The following is a 22,389-nucleotide window of genomic DNA, read 5'->3' as shown; positions in this document are numbered from 1 at the left end:
CCCGCTGCACACAAGATAAATTGGCGGCGAGCAAAAATTTCATTCTCAGCTATTTTCCAAATTAAATTTACACAGGGATTGTCGGAGTTTTGAATTTCAAATATCGGAAAATGTCAGGTGATTTGTTTCTCTCGCACAAAAATTTGCAAGGACCCCTGATTTTTATTCCTAATTTATTTAGAGAATGGTTGAAAGTGAGGAAAGTCTAAGCAAAAGTTTTAAGTCTTTCACTTTTGAGGTGTACTTACCTTGCGCTTTACAACACCAAATTTTGATATTTTTTTCTTTTCTACAGGCACAGTTGGATATCAATAGACAGAATAAGGATGGAGAATGTCGAAGGCCTGACGGCGTGTTACAAATAGCACAGGTGCGTGCAGGTTGCTTGGATAGTCGATCGAAGGCCGGGGATCGAAATGTGAGGCCTAACGCTAAACCTCGGTACCAGTGTAAGGAGGTTCGGCCTTCAGTCTCACACTTCGATCGACTATCCAAGCAACGCTGCGCACCTGTGACAAATAACTGTATATCAAGATCGAATTTATCAAACTTCATTCGTGCCATGAGATCGATGTAAAATATTTTCAATACAATCTTCACTGTATTGTGAGATTCGGATAGTGCAATCTTGTTTGCCCAGGAACTACATTTTATCAAGGAGCCAATGATCCCTTTTATTCTGAATCCAATGTTGTGGTATTTGAAGTCTTTCCCCCAGTACCCTCTGTAGAAGTCCAGTTCTGTCATAGAAAACAATGGAATCGGGCCAAACCATGCTGGTGAAAGGGTTAACTCTACCTGGGTACAGGTCAATGCTGAGATTTGCTGTGCATACCGCCCTCTGTGGCCATACGAATACTCTATCAATACTACGACTGTAACCCATACATTCCAAATCGCACTGTTCGAGGCAAACTACCCTACACTCATTTTCATTCCTGAACTAAAAGTTACATTCTGTCTTCTTGTATTTTGGATCTTCACGTGAGTTCTCTCAATCTAGCAACATTGATCAACTGTACTGGCAGCTTGACAGATATTCCAAGTTATGTGGTTTTCACGTTGAAACACTATTTGCACAACCAATTGGCAACTTTGATTTCCCCTAAACAGGGTGCTCTAAACCCCTACCCCCACCCACCCCTAATCCAGGAAGTTACAACCAGACATCCCTTTTCCAACTCCACCCCCACCCCCTTATGCATGAAGAGACAACAAGATTTCAACTATGGGTACTTAAAGACATTTATTCTATAACACTGCTGAGGAGAAAGTGATGAGAATATTGACAATGACATGGTTGGTTTGGCAGTATGTTGCCAACTTAAAACATGAAAATGACACAGAAAAAACTTATTGCCATCTAAACATAAAACAGTAAAACATGACTGAATCACAAAATGACAGATGTGTCAAGGTCACCTTGACACAAATAAGTCATAAAACTGAAGAAATCTGTATTCACACCTTTTGCTCTTGTACTGAGGCTGAACAAAAACTGCCTGAAATTTGTCAACATCAGTCTTTGCTAAGACATCTGAAACATTCAATGTATAAATTAAGAGAGAGAGAGAGAGAGAGAGAGAGAGAGAGTGAATGACTTGATGTAACTCTGAATGAAATGACTATATACACTGAGTTAAAAATACAACATTTCTGATGACAAATGTTGACATGAACAGTATGAAGACTATTTCAAAGTGACACTCAAACAACATGAAACCGTGTAAAAAGTCCATTCTTCTTAAACGAAGAATAAAGACAGATCTTTACCATGCAGAGAACGTTTCTTTGGCATTGTTTGAAGGTTTTTTCTGACGACAATACTTGGTTTGAGCATGTGTTATTGACCGTTAATTTTTCAGAGACCAAGTTGAAAAATTTTACCATTTTTGCTGCACAAAGCCAGACATTTTTTAGACAAACCTGTGAACTACCCCTACGTAAAGAAAATAAAACAGCGATCATACAAACCACGACTAAGTCTGTACTCTATTCATGGTTTTTCTAAGAGTCGTAATACCCTGGATGGAAGAGAGATTTTCATCCGGGATAAATAATTTCAGGACAACTATGTACAAGCATCAAGGTGACTTAATTTTGTATTTGATGTCAAAATATTTTGCGAGGTTCCACGTTACTGATGTTCGGAGAAAATGGTCCATCTAGTTTCCTGGGTACGCAACATCTAAACAAAAACATAAGAACTCACTTATGATACACATTAGTCAAAGAAAAGAATTAAAAAACAAACTAATCTCAACCTTTGACATTATGCTCCCTGAACTACAGCATAATTAGCCTATATTCAGCAGATTGTTACATTTTACTCAAATTGTATCATTCACAACACCAGAAGTGACAATCCACATGTCAAAGGTCAGAGGTCTTTCAATACAACTGACAACTGATAGAACTCGTAATAATTAGGTCAATTTTTTCCTGTTTCAGTTAACTTCTACTCACTAGCTTTTTTCTTACCCCACAATACCATGTTCCAGATACGGGATCTGTGATCTTGCATTCGTTTCTCAGAATGTGGTGCATGGTATAGGGTCATCAACAAATGTAATTCAGTGATAGTTTTTTGAATACACAGTGAGTGTAGGCAAACTAAGCGCAACATACACTGAAATGTCGACAACATCCAAGAACACAAATGATGTTAAGAACATTTCTATACAATTTACAACGTCAACTGAACAAAGTTCTGCCTACAATCAATCGGTTTTCAGTGAAATGTTATATACGCTGTATCACCAGCATTCTCTAGTTGGAAAGCAAGTCCATAGTATCATGTGACAGACTGACTAACAAGCACAGCCTAATTTTCTTAACACATTGTACACAGCCACCAACCAGACTACCAGCATGCTCTTCTTTACTAATCTCTGCCAATAAAAATTTTTGCCAGCAGTTTCAGTTTGCTTTTCCTGATGGTGTTGGCCTTTCAATCTTCAACACAATGGTCATTGAAACTGTACAGCAGTTTCTGTTTTTCAATAAGGTTTACAGAACAAATACAGTGTGGGGAGAGTTGTCCTACAGTCTGATTGGTGGATATTTGGTCATGTGACTCAACCAGTTCTTGTCACTTCACTTGACCCCCTAGGTTTACACATTTTTGACTGGCCTCCGATGATTAGCTTATTCACTTTTTTCAAAAAGCCCTTGAACGTGACACTAATTGTCATGTGGGCAAGAGATCAAAGTCTTTGTTCACTTCTACAATGGGTACATGTTCATTGCTTATCACTGGCGGCTTCTTCAAATCAAGCATCCGTAGCTCAGAAAGTTTACATTCCCATTCCATCTTTTGCACGGCATACAGGGAAGCCACCTCATGCTGTTGTCTGTGAACAAGAGTCTCCTGTTTTGGAAAAGGGAAAAAAGAAGAACGTTCAAATAAGAAATATCTTTTCTGCTGAATTTCAAAACAGACAAACATAAACAAATCAGTTGACACTAATGTCATCTTTATATTGTCAAGCTGAGGAAGGAGTGCTGAATAGGTTAAACAAATCAACCACAGTATAAACAGTATAAACAAACTCACATGCACAAATGCACATTGAAATGTATGCATTTTCACAGATATTTGTACACATGGGTTTGTTTGTACCGTAAATCACATGATATTTTGGGTGTACCAACTCTGTAGGCACGTTGGGTCCTTTTCATTCCAGAGAAGAACTATTGTAGGTTGATCCAAACAAGGTATGTAGTGGATTTACACTGTATATCAAGGAGATGGCCGATATAAAGAAATTTGATTTGGGAGAACCAATAGTCTCCTTAGTTAGAGGTACACTGCCTGACATGAGTTACTCCTGAAATTAAGTAGTGATGTCATGTTATTATTTCAACTTGAAGAGCAAATAATGGAATACAGAATGCATAAAAACAGAGTAACACTCTCTTTGTTCTGAGAGTACAGATACAGGGGCTGGTGCGTATCCAAAACTTGTATGCTCTGAGACGACAATAATGTCTGGCGATATTAACCTTCTACAAGCATGACTGGACTGAGTTGCGAAAGGCACAGCATAAAAATATATTCTCATTATTTTTCAAGTCATGTTGTACAAATGTATTTTGTAATTTTTGGATTCACTGAATTAGCAGGCAACTGCTTTTGGCAGCAAAAATTATCTTGTCTATGCAAATATTGACAGAAAACAGTCAAAGCTTTTCATTTTGATTCCATTTGTATGGCTAATGGCAAGACTGACACAAGAGCTCCTCATAACCCTCACAGACTTACTTTGGTACAAACACATTGCATTCAGTTGGGGGCAGGTTGATCTATATAGAAAGGATGAATTTCAAATAAAGACAAAACTTCTGAAAAGCTGTTTATGAAAAGCTGACCGTATTGAACAAAAGTTACACTACCTTGATTTTCTCGTATTTGTCATCCACATCTCTTAACCATGAGATCAACTGACGGCCATTGTATCTTGCTCGAATACTTTTGCCATCTTCATCCGGTGGCTGTCAAGATGAATGAAAAAAGATATAGTCAGTGTTTCCGCAGACATTATTATGCATAGGACATGATGGAGGCAAAGATACATTGCAGATTCTACTCTTCTATTTTTTCATGAGTTCAACTCTATTATCTATTAAGGACCAGCATATGTGGACATCATCCAATGCATGTACGACTTTGCAGCAAAATAAACGTAAAACGTGACTAAGAATCTTTCGCATTTCTGACTTTTGAATTCATCATCATTTAAGTTCTGAAAGGAAAACTGAAATTGGACAGAAAGCCAAAATTAGTATTGGCCTTTGAGGAAAACAGTTCACTTTCTTAACATAGAAAATTACTTATACTCAAATGTTTGGATCTAATGCTAAAGCTGATGCTGTATGTATCAAACTCAGAATCGGTTTTATGCAACCTTGAAAGATATTTTGATTTTGAAAGTGACTTTGATTCTGAAACCCAACTTTTCTGACACCATGTAAAGTCGCTTCTCCTGGAGCAGAGAGTGCATTCTATGGTAATACGAGGAAAACAAACCTGTTGTTCCGGCATATTGTAGATATCTTGATCTCTGAGAATGCTACACACACTGTATGGTATGCTCTGATTGGCCAAAGCCCTGGCAGCGTTGGCGTGCACACGCATTATTTCCTGCTCTGCGGCTATTGTGAGTTTTTCCTGAATGTACAAACAAAGCACACACAGTACAATCAGAATTTCATCTCTGTGTTAGTCATCAAAGTCTGAGTGGGAGGCAGACATTGTGATAACTTGATGCTTGCATGAGCTAAATCAACTATGATTTTCATGGTCGTACTGATCTATTTCATAATGTACATCATTAACTCGCATTGCAAGTATGGAGACAAGGTGAATATTTCATTGACATTTTACCTGTCTTAAAAAAATGAAACACCTTTGTAAAGTTGACCATGAATTCAAAACTTTGTTGATGTATGGTATAATAAGGATCAACTCAATGAATATTCCAGCTGTTTTATGCAAAAAGATTTGCAGGTTGCTGGAAAGGATGCCACCTCAACTTGTGCATAGTTCTCTCTCAAATACCAGAAATAATGTCACTGCCTTCTTGATCTGTTTTGTCTATCAGCAGAATTGTGGGTACCTCTCTTGTCATTCATACTCTCCTTGTGTTTCAAGATGCCACACAATATGATTCGTGTTTTGTAGAACAGTTGTGCTTTACATTGGAACTTTCTGTTTCATTCCTTGAATTGAAATGCCAAGTTGTCTTCATAGCCTTCATATATGTATCTTGTCATCTTACAAGGTGTATTCAACTGAAGAGTGTGTCTCAGAAAATGTTCACAATGCTCTCATATAGCATTAACCCTTTGAGCGCCAAAGTCAATTTTTGCTGCCTTTATAAAATATACCCTAGTCAATTTTTTTCAGAAGTTTGCAAAAATTTTGATGAAAAAGTCTGGCAAATGAAATTTGATGTCTATTTGCTCTAAAATTATCAAAAAATTACAGAAAAATTCATAAAAATTGGTAAAATGTTGCACTAAAATTTTGGTGGGAAAATTACAGCTCTCATACAGCATTCACTTTATACTATGAAAGGGAAACTGATACACCATTGTATTAAGGCATAGCATACTTACATCAACAGATTAGACTATTTAATTTACACTGGCTTGACAGAAGAGTTTGCACTATTGTAGCATTACAAGGATATCATAGGGTTACCTACCCTCTCAATATAATGTCTGGTTTTAAGTTTCTGACGGGGAACTTCTTGTTCTTCAAACAGCTCCTTGAGCGGCAAGGCCAGGCCATCAGGTGGACATGCCTACATAAAAATAATCAGACAGCATGTATACGGGACTTCTATTTAAATTTACATAAGCAAATCAACATCCATTAGTTTTTAAGTGTTACGGAACTGAACATAGAAAAAATTGACATGCCCAAAATATCTTGAGTTCTGGCTGCCCATTTATCTTCAAAATGGTTCTTGTGAAAAGATAATGTGTGGGTAATTAAAGGTTTTGAAAATCTGTCGTACAGAAAATATATAGTCACTGAAATTTCTGTGAGGAAATTCTGTAATTTTAAAAAAGTCCTCACCTGAATGGCAGATGATTGCTGGGAACACTTTCTGGCCACATTGGAATCAAATTCAAAGCATAGATAAAGAGCGCCCGCTAAGGCAAAATGAATTTTTTTTATTTTGATGACTTTACGATTTGTACTTTTTGCATTTTTTCTCCATTCTGTTATTTCAAACAGCAATTCTCTTTCTACAAATCTACAAACACAAAATACATGTTCCTTGTATCAGTGCTGAGAAGAAAATGTGACAACGACTTACTTTCGGTATCGCATTCCTCTTCTTCACATCACTGTTATCAAGCACATAATTCTTTCTGTAAGTTAAATACTCCAAAAATCCCTGAGGAGGTTTTGTGGTCACTGGACACAGATTTTTATGCCTCTGAGCAATATTCTGCCTTATATTTAGAAACATTTCAAATGGGTTCGTCCTTTGCTCAACAGGTGGCCGAGGAGGAGGTTCAACGACTGGCGGCTCAGGCGGAGGCTCCCTATGCCTTGCCATTTTACGTTTCCTGGGATGTGATTCAACAGGATTTGGTTCTGATGGCGCGGCAGACTCAGTCTGGTTGCGCCTACTCCTTGTGAGCGGCACATTAATGGTTTCTTTTTCTTTCTCCTGATTAGAATTGTCTGAGTTGGTATTATTCGTCTGAGCCTGTGAATTTGACCGCAAAGAGCGAGTAATCCTTTGAGGCCTCTCCTCCGCCGGTTCTGTTTTCATTGGTGCCGCGTCCCCCGCCCCCTTTGGAGATGTTTTGGCAGTCTGTGAGGTGCTTTCCCCTTGCCCTACCCGGATAGTCAATTTGCCAACTGTTGGAGTTGGGGTGTCCGCAGACCTACTCGGTGAGGCCTGCTCGGACCCTGAATTCATGATATCTGACACCACTTTCGGAGAGGATTTCCCTGAAACTGTCTGTTGTGATTCCGAATGAGGAACCTGCGGAGAACCCTTCCCTGACCTGGCTGGTGAAGACTCCTTAACTGATTTGTCACCCTTTTCTGAGTGCACCAAACTCTCCGGGGCAACTTTCGGCGAGTTCCTCCCCGAAGACCTTGTTGTGACACCTTCCTGCGTGGCAGATCTCGTCATGATTTTCCCAGAACTACTGCTTGAGACAGATGAATGATCAAACTCTGCTTTACTCTGTCGACGCCGGCTACTGCTAGTGTTTGAAGACTCACTACTTGTTGAAGTGGCAGGGCTGTTAGCTTCTTTAAATCGTCCAGTCTCTCTAGGCTTCAAAAGCAATGTTTTTATCTCAGCGGCATCATCTATTGATGATATATTATGAGATGAGGTAACAATTACGCTCTTTAAAGATTGCGTGCCTTCAAATTTCCCTTGCCATGATAACTCCTTGGCTTGACCATCCCTATTATATTTTTGATCTGGCTCGCTATACTTATCAAGAGTTCGTTCCTGGCCTAACACATGACCCAACGGAGACTGATGCTTCACTGGCTCCTTTGGTCTTTCCGAATCATCATCCTTTGAACGTTTCCTTTCACTGTCACGTTTCGGTGAAAGCTGAGGTAGTCGTATGGTAATCTTAGGAACAGTTCGGTCCTGAAGACCCTGATTTCGATTATCTTTTGAGCTGGGATGAATTATGCTATAAGTAGATGAGGCATGCTTGCCTGGACAGGGTTTATTAGGACCTATGGTCTGTTGAATGGTTGAGAAAATATTTCGATCTTTCGGGGAGGAGTTATCAGTCATATCTGTCCTCTCTGCCCCAATTTGCTCCTTTTTATTTTTCTTACTCTCCTCTTTCTCAGAATCTGTATCTGAGGAGCTTGATGAATCTGAGGATGAGGAACATCCGTGGTCCGCATTATCACTTTTAGTCGACTCCGTATCACTGGAGTCGCTTGAGTCACTATCTGATGAACTGTCAACACGTCTCTTTTTATCGTTTTCAACCGGTGACTTTGTGTCATTGGCAACAGACTCGTGCTTCTTGTTTGTCTCCACCCGGGGTCTAGATGTTGTCGTCAAGTGTGGATCAAAGAGCTCCTGGTCAGAACTGGAACTCTGCGTTGACGACGGTGATGATACTTCCATACTGACTTGCTGTTCCTGAGCCTCTCTTTCCTTCTCCTCTTCCAGTGGTGACATCCTAAACCTATCTGGTGAACTTTCTCTTGAATCTAGATCATGTAGCCGTAACATCTGTTCAGCATTAGAGCTGCCAGTGGCAGTGGATTCGGCTGCAGAATCTGCAGACAAAGAAATATCAACAAGATTTAATAATAATAACAATAATAACAATAATAATAATGAACTTACAAAAGCATTAGTCTCACACATTCAAACTTGAAACTTGTAAACCAGAAATCATAACCATTGTTAGCATTGTTAGCATTTGAAAGCTAACATAATGCCATATCTACCGATCGGCATGGCTTTGTTCCAGGTAGATCTTGTGTCACTAATTTATTTATTCTCATGAAAGATTTCCTCTCAGCAGTTAATAGCAAATCACAATGTGATATTATATACACTGATTTTGTTAGAGCTTTCGATAGTATTAAGCATCAACTATTACTTCACAAGTTGACTTCTTTTGCTGTCCAGAGCACCTATCTGAAATGGTTCAATGCATATCTTCATAATAGGCTAGACAGAGTGATTATAAAAAATTGCCTTTTCTGAATGGACACTTGTTGTTTCAGGCATTCCTCAGCTTGGTCTGCTTAATTCTTTATTCTTTTCATAAATGACATCTGTGATAATCTCCTGTCAGACTTGTTACTTTTTGCTGATGACATGAAGATATATCGTATTATTGATTCTGATGATTCTTTAACACTGCAATCTGATATCAATAGAATCGTCAGCTGGTCTGACACTTACTTATTCAGTCTTAATCCTACAAAATGCAAGATCCTTACTACGTTATTGAAAAGAAATATCCATATTTTCCCTTACAAACTCGATACCCATGCATTGTTTTGAGTCAATAGCATGAGAGATCTCTGTATTATTAATGATACAAGATTAAATTTTTGCAACCATGTAAATAGCATGATTCGTGATGTGAGAAAAGCTCTTGGATTTATGAGGAATAGCCATTGTATTAACAGTGAGCATGTTTTAAAATGGTTGTACTTTACCATGGTAAGATCTAAGCTTGAATATGCTTCTGTTATCTGATATAGCATAAGTATACACCAGTCTGACAGAATTGAAAGAGCGTAGCATAAATTTACAACATTTCTTCAAAAAAGAATTACTGTTTTTACAGTGATGACATTAACTTATTGTGCAATATTTACAATTTACAGTCATTAAAATCAAGGAGGACTATTATTTTTGGACAATATATCTTATATCTTTATACAAATGCATAAATGCAAAGTTGAGTGATTATTCCAGGACCTCTACTTTTGGGGGGTCTTTATGCACCATGGGTTTTGAACTCTGCGTACTGCTTTGTTTTATGTGCCATTCCCTAGAGTCAACTGTGTTCCTGACTCTCTTTTTAGTAGAATTCCGAGACAATTTAATTTGCTTGTCAACGACTACAATGACATATAGATTCTTTTTCTGTAATTTTTGATGGTTTTTAAAATATTTTAAAACTGTTTTATCAGTATTTGTTAAAGTTTGTACGTCTTGTCTCTGTTTTTAACTCTTGATCAGTATTTTTTAACAGTCTTCCATAAGTGGAAGTCATTATTAATAAAATAATATTTAAAAAAAAAAAATTTAAGTTGAAAGAAAACTTGTCAGTTTTTGTACATGTTCTTCATTTTGTTTATTTCTTTACCTATTTGGTGCCTTCAATGTCAATAAAGGCTTATTAAAAACAGCTGCTGTTGATGTTTTATGATAGCAGGAACAACTGCTTCACCATGTAGGTGATTAACTTTCAAGGAAATCTTCGCCAAGCACATGGACGTACCCTTTACAACAGATTTTATACTGAGTTCAAAGACAGAAATTCCTACCTTGAAATATGGTTGAGATTCACCATATAACAGCTGCTAGTATGGTATCAACCCTGCCACCTCCTATTTTCTAATGCATGTGTTCCCCCACCTTATCAGAAGCAAATGGGTCAGACCAATGTTGAGTAATGTAAGAGGTGACCACTAACCTGTTCCTTTGAATTCTTCTCTATTACGATTCACTTCCATTCCTCTGTTCATGACGTTGTCCATTGCATACCGGTTGCCATCCTCAGAGGAGAACTGATTACAGTCCTCTTCAGGGTCAAGGACGATATCACCTTCCGTCGAACTGCTCTCCGGCGATGTTGGTGATCTCACCTCCGGAGACGACATGTCACTGCTTGAACAGATGATCTCGTTCTTCAGGAGTTGAATGATTTGCTGAGACCTGGCAATGTTGAGAGGCGTCTTTCCCGTGTTGTTGGCTTGAAGAGGATTCGCTCCGTGCTTCAGAAGTAGTTCAACAACCTGTAGAAGACAACAGATGTTACTTTTGCATTCTATATTATTGATGGACCACTTTGCCATCAATTCAAACATGTACGAATAATTACCTTGGCAAACAATCTTACCCTGCCACACAATGCATTGCTACAACCTAAGTGTTGTCAAATGTTGGGTTGGACCTCTCAAACTAGAAATTGGGGTGTTCATCATCATCACGTACGACGGAAGTTTAATTAATTTTGTATACATGGAAATTTTTCGAATAAATGAACAAAGCGAGCAAATCTGAATGATTACAAGTCTACAGAGTGACAACACAGTACAATTTTATTATCTGCACAAATGGGTGGAAGTTCCAGAGTTTTAGTTTCACAAGTTCCCAACAATAAGCAACAAGAATTGTATCCAAAGAATAAATTACTGCACGAGACGTCACAGGAAATGTTATTTTTTGTCTCTTTGTACAATTGTCAGATCAATATTTCAATTGAGACAGTAGTTTAACTAATGACCAATGAGGGCGCTCTTCAAAAGCCACTTGGAGGAACTTTTATAATGCAGTGTAGATGTACGCTTTAGTTGATTACCTGCCAATTTCAGGAAGAGCTGCTTGAAATTTTGGTAAATATGTGTACTGTAGCACTGAATCTACATCCCACCCTAAAAGCAAATTGTAGTGAAGGAAAAGACATGCAGAAAGTTCATCTTATCACAATACATCAGTGGACAATACCTTGACATGGCCATTGACAGCTGCATCATGTAAAGGAGTGATGTCATTCAACCCCTGGATATTGACATTGGCCCCTGCCTTCAGCAGTTGCTTGGCAATATCATAAAATCCATGGTTACACGCCTCGTGAAGTGGTGTCCATCCTAAACAGAATAAAAAAACAATACTTGGTCAACAGACGGAACGCACAAGCTACGAAAGTCAATGGTCCTATATTTCATGATATCTCAATCACCAAATGATGGATACTTGCGAAGGCAGTCAACAGTTGCACATATGAAAAGTCAGTAAGCTCTGAAAACTGGCAACTGACACAATAGTCCTCAAGAGTCAGTCAAGAAGGATATTGACACACTGAACTGCTCAGTGTATTATGTAACTGCTAGAGCTCAAAGACTATATGTAAGCCTGTGGGAGGAAGTATCATGCTTGCTGCTCAAAAAATCACCTGCAGTCATTCAGTCACTCTTTGTTCATGTGCCTGAAAGTCTGTCAGTTCTGCCTTCATCAGAAACAGACATATATTACGATAGATTTTCAGCTGTATTTATCAGATTAGATTACTTCTCAAGGCAGGGGAAAGCTGAATGATTTACCTGAAAGTAATGCTGACAGTGGTTATTTAAGACAGCATAGTAAATTTATATGTCTGAATTTGTTCCTACAACTGTTTAAATAACAATTCATTTTGTCAATCTTTATATTTTCAGATCCATAACTTCTGACATGCTGTAGCTTATTTACAAACTTGAACTTGTCAGTCAACATGCCACTTCAATTAAAATGGAAATGTTTCGTGATTTTAAAAATCTGACGGTGTTTTATGTTAACCAATGAAGTATCCTGACATCTGATAAGCTGTAACATTGGTGGAAATGTGAAAATGTTCACAAAGCTAGAACAAACTACAAGTTTGTTTCTCATTCTACATCTATAACAAAATGACGTGGTGGTGCGCTTTTTATTTTTCATTTTATTTTTTTTTCAAGCTATTAAACAAGATCCGTCTACCTACATATAAACAACAAAACAGCAATGCCTACATTCAGTGGTAATTCTGATAAATAGAAAGATGACGACAATAAGTTCACTGTTCAAAATTGTAGAAAGCATGCATGTAGGTAGTGCACTATCATTTCTCACATGTACATTTTGTTAAACCAAATGTGAAAAACAGGGATGATTTGGCTAGTATAGATTGATGAGCACAATGATGAAATACAAAACAATGTCAATGTGATCAATATCATTTTTGTGAAACAAAACTATGAATACTAAGTGAATACCAGCCGAACAAACATGTTTGAAACAATTTTTCACCATTTTGTTATGGAAACTGGTTATTAGGTCATAAAAAGAAAAGCTTTTGTTTTTCATGCTGTCACATGTCATCTCAACCAAAAACATCCGCGTTTTTTCTTCATATTCAATTGAAAAAATGAAACATAAAAATGAACAGAATGGTATGCAGAGCAGAAATGTAATATTATTATCTGTAGAATCATATGAACGCAATGTGCATTTCTGAACAGTGGAGCTATCACAGTCATCATGATGGATGCCAGAATTACCAAAACTTGTAAACATTTCTGATTTGTTGTCAGGCTTTCTTAAGGATCAACCTTTATTATATCACAAATATTAAAGGTACACTGTCTGCCTCTCTTGAAGTCTTCAAACACTTTTACAAAAGTTGCCATTACGGTAACAGCAATTCTTACATGTCATTTGGCCACTACTACTTTGCGAAAAGTATTTTCCACTAACCAGCAAAATCTTGGCAGTTGACATCGGCTCCCTGCTTAATCAATGACTTGGTGGTCTGAACGTCACCTTTGATGGCAGCAGTGTGTAGCTGCGTCTCCCCCTTTTCGTTGCGCTTATTCACCCGTACCTTACCACCGCTTGACGTTATGCTACTTGTTGGCGTCACGGGTTGTGTTCGTATTGAGGTTGATGACATTGAAGGGGTTGAGGGCGACTGCTGCTTTGGTGTAGCATCTGGATATGAGTAAATTGAGTAATTGCTTTCAGTAAATGATTTATGTGAGGTTTCATGTTGCACAGATGTCTACCTGTCTCATAATGACATACGCAATATGCGAATGATTTATTTCTTCAGTTACACAGTTCACAGCAAGCTGCAGTCAACAACTTGCAATTTATGTAATTTAATCACAAATGTGTAATTAGGTGATTGTTACATCTGAGGACATGACAGGAAAATTTGCAATATGTACACAGCGATGTCTGCACAATCTCAGACTCAGAATTCAACTATTTACAACAACTGTCATCTGTCATTACCTGTACCTATGATCACTGAGGACTTCATATGGTACCAACAGAACCCTAACAAAAGATGTTTACAAAACATCCGTTCTCAAATGCTGTCCAGAGTGGCAATGCACAATTGTAATGTGACAAACCTCTGGCCAATCATGGCAAGCACATCTGGTGAATTCAGTAATATTCAAATGCATTGCCACCCACCTGGTGAATGTTCCCCACTTGTCATTTGCATCAGCAGGGCCAACTGCTGCCTCTCTGACAACGGTATAGGCCTTCCACTGGTGCCACCTCTTGATGGAGTTGTACTTGATGGAACTAAGGGACTGGTTGGACGGGACTGTGGTTTTTTCTTTTTAGCCGAGTGCTTTGTGGACCGTTTTTCTGAAAAATACAAACCGACAATTGGATTTGAAAAGGAAATATAAAAGTCAATGCATGATAAAATACTGTTCCAATAAAATTAACATTGTTTTCATATTTAAATTATTATCACAAACAGAGCAAGAACATTTGACAATGCACAATAGAAACTTGCAACTTTTTTGTTTGAATTTTGTTTGAAGGTCTCAAAAGCCTTGCATAACAAGTTGAAATTCAGTGTAAAGAAATTTGAAGATGAAAGTTTCATGTGAAGCCCTTAACACATTTTTCTACAAGCATCTGTGTAAGTGACCATGTGCCAGTCACAAAGATAACACGTCCTGTAATATGATGGATTTGATATCTTATAAGTTATATGAAGGAAATCCTACAATGAGTGTAGAAGCAAGGTAAAATGTATCATCCTGCTTGGTTCTATAAGGTACAATGTAGAATGCGCTCTGAGGGACAGATATTCGGACTATCAGATTTTTAGAATACTTTTCTGATCTAATGTTGTTGGGGGGGGGGGGGCTCATTTTGACGTCTTCTTATTTTTGTGAAAATCAAAAACATCAATACATTTTCCCCGTAACGTTAACACAGGGACGGCAACCATTTTGAATTTAAAATCCAAGTAAATCTTGGGTTATTTCTCTAGTACCAATATTCGTACAGTGGCCCCGATTTGTACTTTTGATTTTGAAAGAGAACTGTTGAAAATTTTCTGGAGGCAAGTTTGAGCACAAGTCTGTCTTTCAGTTTCAAGTCCCATGATACCTTAACATAAAATAAAAATTTCACATTCAATATATGGTGTCTATCGGTAGGCAGCCTGGCAGATACATGCAAGTTACACGCACATGTAAGCTGATGCACACAGAGTAATGGGTCACCTGATACAAGGTTTTCAGCAGCACGCCCTCTGACTTTTAACCTTTGGGTCAATGTAGCAAGTTCTGGAAAATTCTCTCGAATTAGCCATGTATCAATATACATAAACATGGTGAGCCTCACATAAGATTTGAGAGTGAAATAGCTAGCTCAAGTAGAGCAAGATTAATGTTCTTGTTGAGAAAATTAATCTTGTCTGAAATCAGCTTGAAGGCACTCTGCTGCTAAGGTACAGAGGACCATCGCTAAGCTATCACTGATTAAATTGACATGACTCAGATCAGAGCAAAACCATGATGACATGTAAACCTGACACATTCATAAATCGGCAACTATTGTTTGTTGTATACTTTATTGTGTACACACCCAAAAACCTTCTCAGACAAACATGGGACAATGACGCAGCTCCTTGACTCGCTGAACTCTAGGTTTACAATAAAACATTGTCAAGTAAGGGTTCTGCTGCTCTATATTCAGATAGAATGCTCTCAATTCTTACATGTTAGTACCAAGTAGGTGTGCTAAACAAATGAACCATGAAAAAATATTCTCCTATTAAGGTTCATATTCTTTGAACTCAGAGAGTTCTGTTACAGGTGACTAACGGGATATATCCACTATATGCATTTAATCTATATACAACTGAGTGTGTGTGTGTGTTGAGTATTTGTTGGGTTACAATTTCAGATTATAATTCTCTGATAACACAAGTAATTATAAGGCTAAGCCTAACAAATACCAGCATTGTCACCGTGGAGATTTTTAATCTGCCCTTCTACTGGACCAAATACAGTTTTTTCAAGACGTTACCAAATTATTGATCAGAATCCAGTATTGCTCCATATATATTGACCTGCACGAAGTATTATGCCCTACATATTGACCTGAACGGAGTAATGCTCCCGATATATTGACCTCAATGAAATGTTATTCTCAATATATTGACCTGAAGAAAATACTGTTCATGAAGTTGCTTGGTGTCTGTTAAACATGTCAGTACATGTTCCAGGGCCAGATGCAACACCCCTTTGTGAGGCTATACACATCACAGTGTACATCTGCTGTCAGCTGCACAAACATGTGGGTGTACAAGTCTTGTGTCACAGGTGTTCTTTGTTGAATATTGGCCTAGTTCGGACACACTGGCAAGTCCTGGAGCTCTGACAAGGTCAAAGGAATGCAAAAAATCAAACTTCAATAAATCTGTCATGTATGTCAACAGACGCTGCATTGTCCAGCATCCAAATACAACATCATGGCTGACGGTGTTAAGAACTTAGTTTATGAGGTGACTTACTTGACCAATTAGACTAGGATATACTTGTACAGCCTGGAAATACATGTATATGCTTTGTGGCTAGTGTCAGAAAATCTATTAGGTCAAGATCTTGAACCAATACCACTTTCCAAGTGAAAAAGTTAATAGTATATTGTATATTATGAAAGTATCTGAAATAAATTTAATCTTTTTGAGTTAAAGACATCATTATGTCAGTTCTGTATCATGAAAATGCAAAAAAACCAACACTCTATCTAAACTACTACAACAGTTACCAGTCTTGACATGTTGTTACTGTTTTTTTGGAGTGACCCCAAAATTCATCGTACAAGTTAAAAAGTTTTGTTATTGCAGAAGTTCTTTGCTTCAAAACTAATAAGAAATGAATGAAATCCTACCTAGCGGAAACAAAAAAAGAATTTGCCGATACCAACTGAAGAACTGGTACAAGCATCAGTGTGAATTTTCTTAGTACAGGGACTGTTGATCACTGCTGATAATGTGATACAAACTTGCCAAGGGGACAATATGTTTGACTTGACATGAATTTACGACTCTATCAAAACTATCAATGTTGGTATGAAAATTGCATCTACATGTGTTTTTCCTTAGAGAAAGATGATGAAACACATTTTGGAAACATCAGTTCTATGATCCCTTATTAGAATACATTGCAGTGTTTCATCAAGGCAGTGCAATTCCCACAGCCTGGCAAGCCCTGCTGCAACTGTTAGACACTATACGTGGGGAATAGTCATGCTTTATGTATACATGGGATGACAACATAGTACAAATGAGAGTTCCAGCTTCTACTGTTTATGATAAGACCAAATCATGCCACTTTCTGATAACACACACACATCCATAGATTCACCCCCTCCAAACAATAATACTAAATTCACCCTTGCACATATAGCGAGGGGGAGGGGGACACAATCCCCTTTAATAACAACAGTCCTGGTCCTAACACTGTGCCCTCTAGCAAACAGGGATTTCTGTAAACTCTGCATCAACTGGGGAACTGTAGAAATTTCTTCGTATCAAACCTACATCTTTCCAAGTGAACCAAAAATCTGCTTTGTCACAGGCACTTTTGTTGCTTTGTAGCAAGTCACATTGGCTAAGAGGGCACACTTTTGCTGGATGTAACACTAAAACCCTGGTACAATGACAGGACGTCAAGTAGAATTTATCAGATTAATACTACTCTCAATAGAATTACAGATGTACAGTTTTCAAGAATACGTAACTGTCATGTTAGAATCCAACAGCTTATGGCTTGCTATGACAGACAACTGTTTAAAAAAAAAACTCATCAAATCTGTGCTGATACCTGGATCTTCAGATACATGTACTTTGCAGTGTTTTCTCTCGACTGCGCATTTACGCAATTTGTGCATTTCAAGCCATTTTCTGCCCTTTAAAGTTACCGAAAATCGCGCACAAAACACAGCACGCCAATACACCCATATGATGGTGACCCAAGCGCATAGTGTAGTGACCTGTGAATTTGCTGTTGTTTCTGCCCCCTAAAATGTCCAGTCTGTCCCTTAATTTTGATGAATGGGGCAAAAATTGCCCCCTTCAGTGAATATGCAGAGAAAACACTGACTTTGGTTTCAAAACATTGGCATATGAATTAACAATTTCCATTGCTGTAATATTATGAAAATTGATAAATAAATTGAAGGGAAAAAATTCACAGCTCACTTGATTGTTAGAATTTGTGATACAACAGATTAGCCAAAACAGATACATGTATACCTGAGTCCACAAGCATTTAATGGAATTATGGAAATAACACAGAACAGAATGAAATCAAATATAAGGAAATATTTGCTCTCGTGTTAGATTTATTTGCTCTATTCAATTTTATTATAAATAAATCAATATTGACAGAAATATGACAGAAATGCACATGTGATGACTGGACATTGACACACTATGGCATATGCAATACATGATGTATAATATCAGAAGGTACATTGAAGTATTCCTGATTCGTAAATGCACTCTGGAGTAATTCTCTGAAATGCTGAAACCTGATCACTGTGAAGAGTTGAAAGCTCTCGGAACTGTTGCGACAATAACAAAGTAAAATGCACTCTACTGCATTAGTGTACATAATGTGGGTGTTGTTTTCGGTCTGGCAATATCTCACCATATCTGATTTATGACACTTGACAGTCTGACATTTTTCTATTACTTTGCATAATATGTGGGTGTTGTTCGCCAAATGTTAAAATACCTTGTCCTCTGCTGATTTGTGAAAGTCCACAATCATTATATAAGATGTTGTTTTATCAGTAGATATTTGCATATTGTGTTTGTTAATTAACCAACAGGCAGCGAGGATACATGTATGTTTACATTCAATAACACAATACATTTTACCCTTTTAATTAATTTGGTAAAAGTCCATTTTTAATTATCATTGATGAACTGCAGTGAGCTGACACTGGTGAATGGATTATTAACCCTTTGAGCGCCAAAGTCAATTTTTGCCGCCTTTATAAAATGTAACCCAAACAATTTTTTCATATCTTTTCCAAAATTTTGATCAAAAACTGTAGCCAATGAAAAATAATGTCCATTTGATCCAAAATTGTCAAAAAATTACAAAAATTTCATAAAAAATTGGTGAAATTTTGCACAAAAATTTTGGTTGGAAAATTTATAGCACTCAAAGGGTTAACACATGCACGCAGATGTAGGGCTGAGCCTTCCTCTCAGTGATCATGAAGTGAAATGATCTTCTGAATCCAAGTTCAAGTAGTGAAAGCACCTTGCAAACATAATTTTAAATTTCAAATTTTTATGGCATTGCATACATTATACCTGGGGCTCATTACATTCATGAGTACATTAGATAGGGCAAAATTTGACAAGTACACAAGATACAACCAGTTCATATTTACTTCAAACAAAATAATACTAATTATATTCATCATGATTGTAATTATAATTACTTTCATTACAATCAACAAATGAAATATTTACTTATCAAACTGAACTTGTCAGGTAGATACCTGTACAAAGTTACATTTGAATGAACGCAAGTGAATGTATTTTTGGAAATCTGAATATTTACTGACAACAAACAGAGTTTCCACTGCCCATTTCAGATTATCGCATTTAACAAATTTGGGAATAGGAGACAAATATTTAATCTGGCAACTCACAGGGGATAAAAAGATGTTTGCTGAACAACAGACGTCATCATCACGATAAAAGGTCACCACATATGTTTTTGGAAATGTCAAGGTACAACAGTAACGAACGGTATGTGGGGAGTATGATGAGCTAAAAATTTTGTCAGGCGTGACTGTACTGTGGACTCAACAATAAGTTCATTGTCACTGGTACTTCTGCAATTAATGAATATTGTTATAAAAATCTTTAATATTAATTTAAAGAATTTGGCAGTCGATAAGCCTTGGGGAAATTTATTTCAATATACAGATGGTGTTTAGGATACAGCCATTATCAGTTGATAAGCAAAAATACAATTATACTATTCAACTTCATGAATAACATTTTCTATTTGCACAGACATCCTTGTTTATGATATCCATTTGATAATGTGGACATTCAATTATTTTTCTGTCTGGAGTGAAGATGATTTATTTTTCATACTATCGTAGTGTTCATTCAATACCATATGACTGAATTACCATTGTACTTACAACAACATAAATATGTGTATACACAGCCTGTATCTAAATTAAAGTCAAAATGTTTAGCATAGCTAATATCTTGAATATTAGTATCTACAACTATTGCAGATTTCCACGACTTTCTGGTTTCACTTTCATGACGCTTGAACAGAGGTTACACTCAGCAAAGTGTACATACAGCCTGACAAAAGACTGATGATCTTTCTATGAACAAAACTACTGTCTGTCAGAGAACATTGACAGATGGGTCAGAAGCTGTTGTAAATTCACAATGTTAACTCAACCTTACAAAGTACAATGTTATGTGCTGATGCTGGCAATATAATGTACATAATACCTATGGGGGCCTTCAGAAACAAGGTTTCTAGATCAAAAAAACCAAACGTACTAGACAAGGCTTGTCTGCAGTCATACTTTCTGAATTTCTACATTTCTATGATCTCTCAATTTCATTGTATTTCTGTGCAGAACATGAAGAAGAATCAGATTTTTCCAAAGAGAGAAATCGTGCCAATTCAGAACCCTTGGTCAATACTATCATCAGATTACAAACACATTATTTCCTACCGCTATGTAATGTTACGTGTATGCCCCAGGTGCCCTGACTAATTTTTTGCCATCATGCACGATGAAACAGGAAACCACCACTGAAAATTGCTGTTCAGGTTTTTAACAGTAAAGTGGGACAGTTCTTAACTCTTCATGGTACACACTGAGAAAAAAAATATGAAATTGTCACCTTAGTTTTGTTTAGTATTCACCGTGAGAAAATAATATCACCAGCGCTATTCATTATTGGTGATACACATACTCTGTCCATTGTTCAGAGAGCAACTAAACATGAAAGAAGGGGTTTAGTGTTCGAGATTAACGATTACTCTTCGTCACACAGTGATAAACCAGCGAAAAAATAACCCACGACTCCCTTGGATATACTGTTCATGTTTATCCTTCCCGAATATATTATGCTTTCTTTAAGAAGACAATCAGAGATTTATTGATACTTCTTTTTCACATGGTATACAATTTTGGCAGTTGGCCAGAAAATGCCAATCAGCCGATAAACGATAACTTGTTTTCATTGAATAGACACAGTATCGAGTCTTCATCATTTGGACACCTGGTTTGATGTCATCTAGCATTGTGATTGACAAGAAACACTGACTGCCAGCCATATCTTTGTTTACGACTTCCAACTAATTACAAAATATTGGCCCTGACCTACTCCGCCTTGCAAATTCAGTGATTTGCTCAAATCTGACCATTAACACTGAATTTTTTCAATACATGTCCCAATTAGGGCAAACAGCAATGCATAATTCCAACACGACCTTGAGCAAAGTGATTTTTGTCCTGAAAGAGAACTACATACCATCTGACTTTCATTTTGAAGACAAAATATAAAATAATACAACTTGTGCAGATTGCAACTACAATTTCTGATAAAAAATATTCATATCATCGGCTGATAGTCTTAAGGCAAAACAATGTGGGATGAACGAAAAATTAAAAAATAAATCACTCATTACGAACACTAGATGTCAGGAGAACCTCACAGTTACAGAACAAAAAATGGCTTTGACAGCTGAGCTGAGCTGAGCTGAGGACAAAGAGACAGAATGGCTTTCAGGAATTGAAATGTTTTGAAAGGTATATTGTACTGTCTTGGTAAAATATTACAGCTGACAGAACCCACACATTTTCCACCCCCACTATCTGCATAAAATATGAGATGTGGCATTCAGCTGTGATATTACTGAATATCACGCAACATATGTAAATTTGTGATCACAGCTTTTGAAAACGTTACACAAGGAAAGACCACAGAGCCACATGCAGTAGCAATAATGGGAATAAAAAGTCTCTGCAGGATTCTGGCCAAGAATTCAGTTCGTTGAAGTACAGAGGTCAATATAGTGCAATGGAGTACAAATATAACCCTCAGCCTTTTTAAAGTTTGTTGACCCACCACTGAAAAAATTCACAAAATACACTGCCTCAAACGGATGATGAGTGGACCAAGACTTTTCAGTAAAACTTATGTCATAGTCAACAATACTACAGTAAATGCAGAGACATTGTGGATATTAGAACGTATTTACAGAAAATGCAAAAATACAGACAACCTTCTGCCATTACATTAACACCATATGCAAATGTATGTTCTAATGGCGAA

General features: G+C 37.3%; 1 protein-coding gene across 3 annotated transcripts in view; it reads right to left on the bottom strand.

Annotated features, from left to right (window-relative positions):
- Window positions 1–1,227: 1,227 nt before the first annotated feature.
- Window positions 1,228–22,389, bottom strand: part of LOC139147262 (ankyrin repeat domain-containing protein 12-like) — a 40,935-nt gene continuing 19,773 nt past the window's right edge. For all 3 annotated transcript variants that reach the window (XM_070718291.1, XM_070718292.1, XM_070718293.1), the window contains 9 exons: window positions 14,205–14,384; window positions 13,479–13,712; window positions 11,712–11,854; window positions 10,678–10,999; window positions 6,831–8,794; window positions 6,210–6,308; window positions 5,030–5,170; window positions 4,396–4,494; window positions 1,228–3,370 (listed from right to left, as the gene is read on the bottom strand). In XM_070718291.1, the coding sequence (XP_070574392.1) occupies window positions 3,191–3,370; window positions 4,396–4,494; window positions 5,030–5,170; window positions 6,210–6,308; window positions 6,831–8,794; window positions 10,678–10,999; window positions 11,712–11,854; window positions 13,479–13,712; window positions 14,205–14,384 (3,362 nt within the window). In that variant the 3' untranslated portion in view covers window positions 1,228–3,190. The remainder of the gene's footprint in view (window positions 3,371–4,395; window positions 4,495–5,029; window positions 5,171–6,209; window positions 6,309–6,830; window positions 8,795–10,677; window positions 11,000–11,711; window positions 11,855–13,478; window positions 13,713–14,204; window positions 14,385–22,389) is intronic.

The sequence above is a fragment of the Ptychodera flava genome, chromosome 13 (genome assembly GCF_041260155.1).
Source record: "Ptychodera flava strain L36383 chromosome 13, AS_Pfla_20210202, whole genome shotgun sequence".
NCBI lineage: Eukaryota > Metazoa > Hemichordata > Enteropneusta > Ptychoderidae > Ptychodera > Ptychodera flava.
This window is presented reverse-complemented; position numbering and strand designations above follow the sequence as displayed.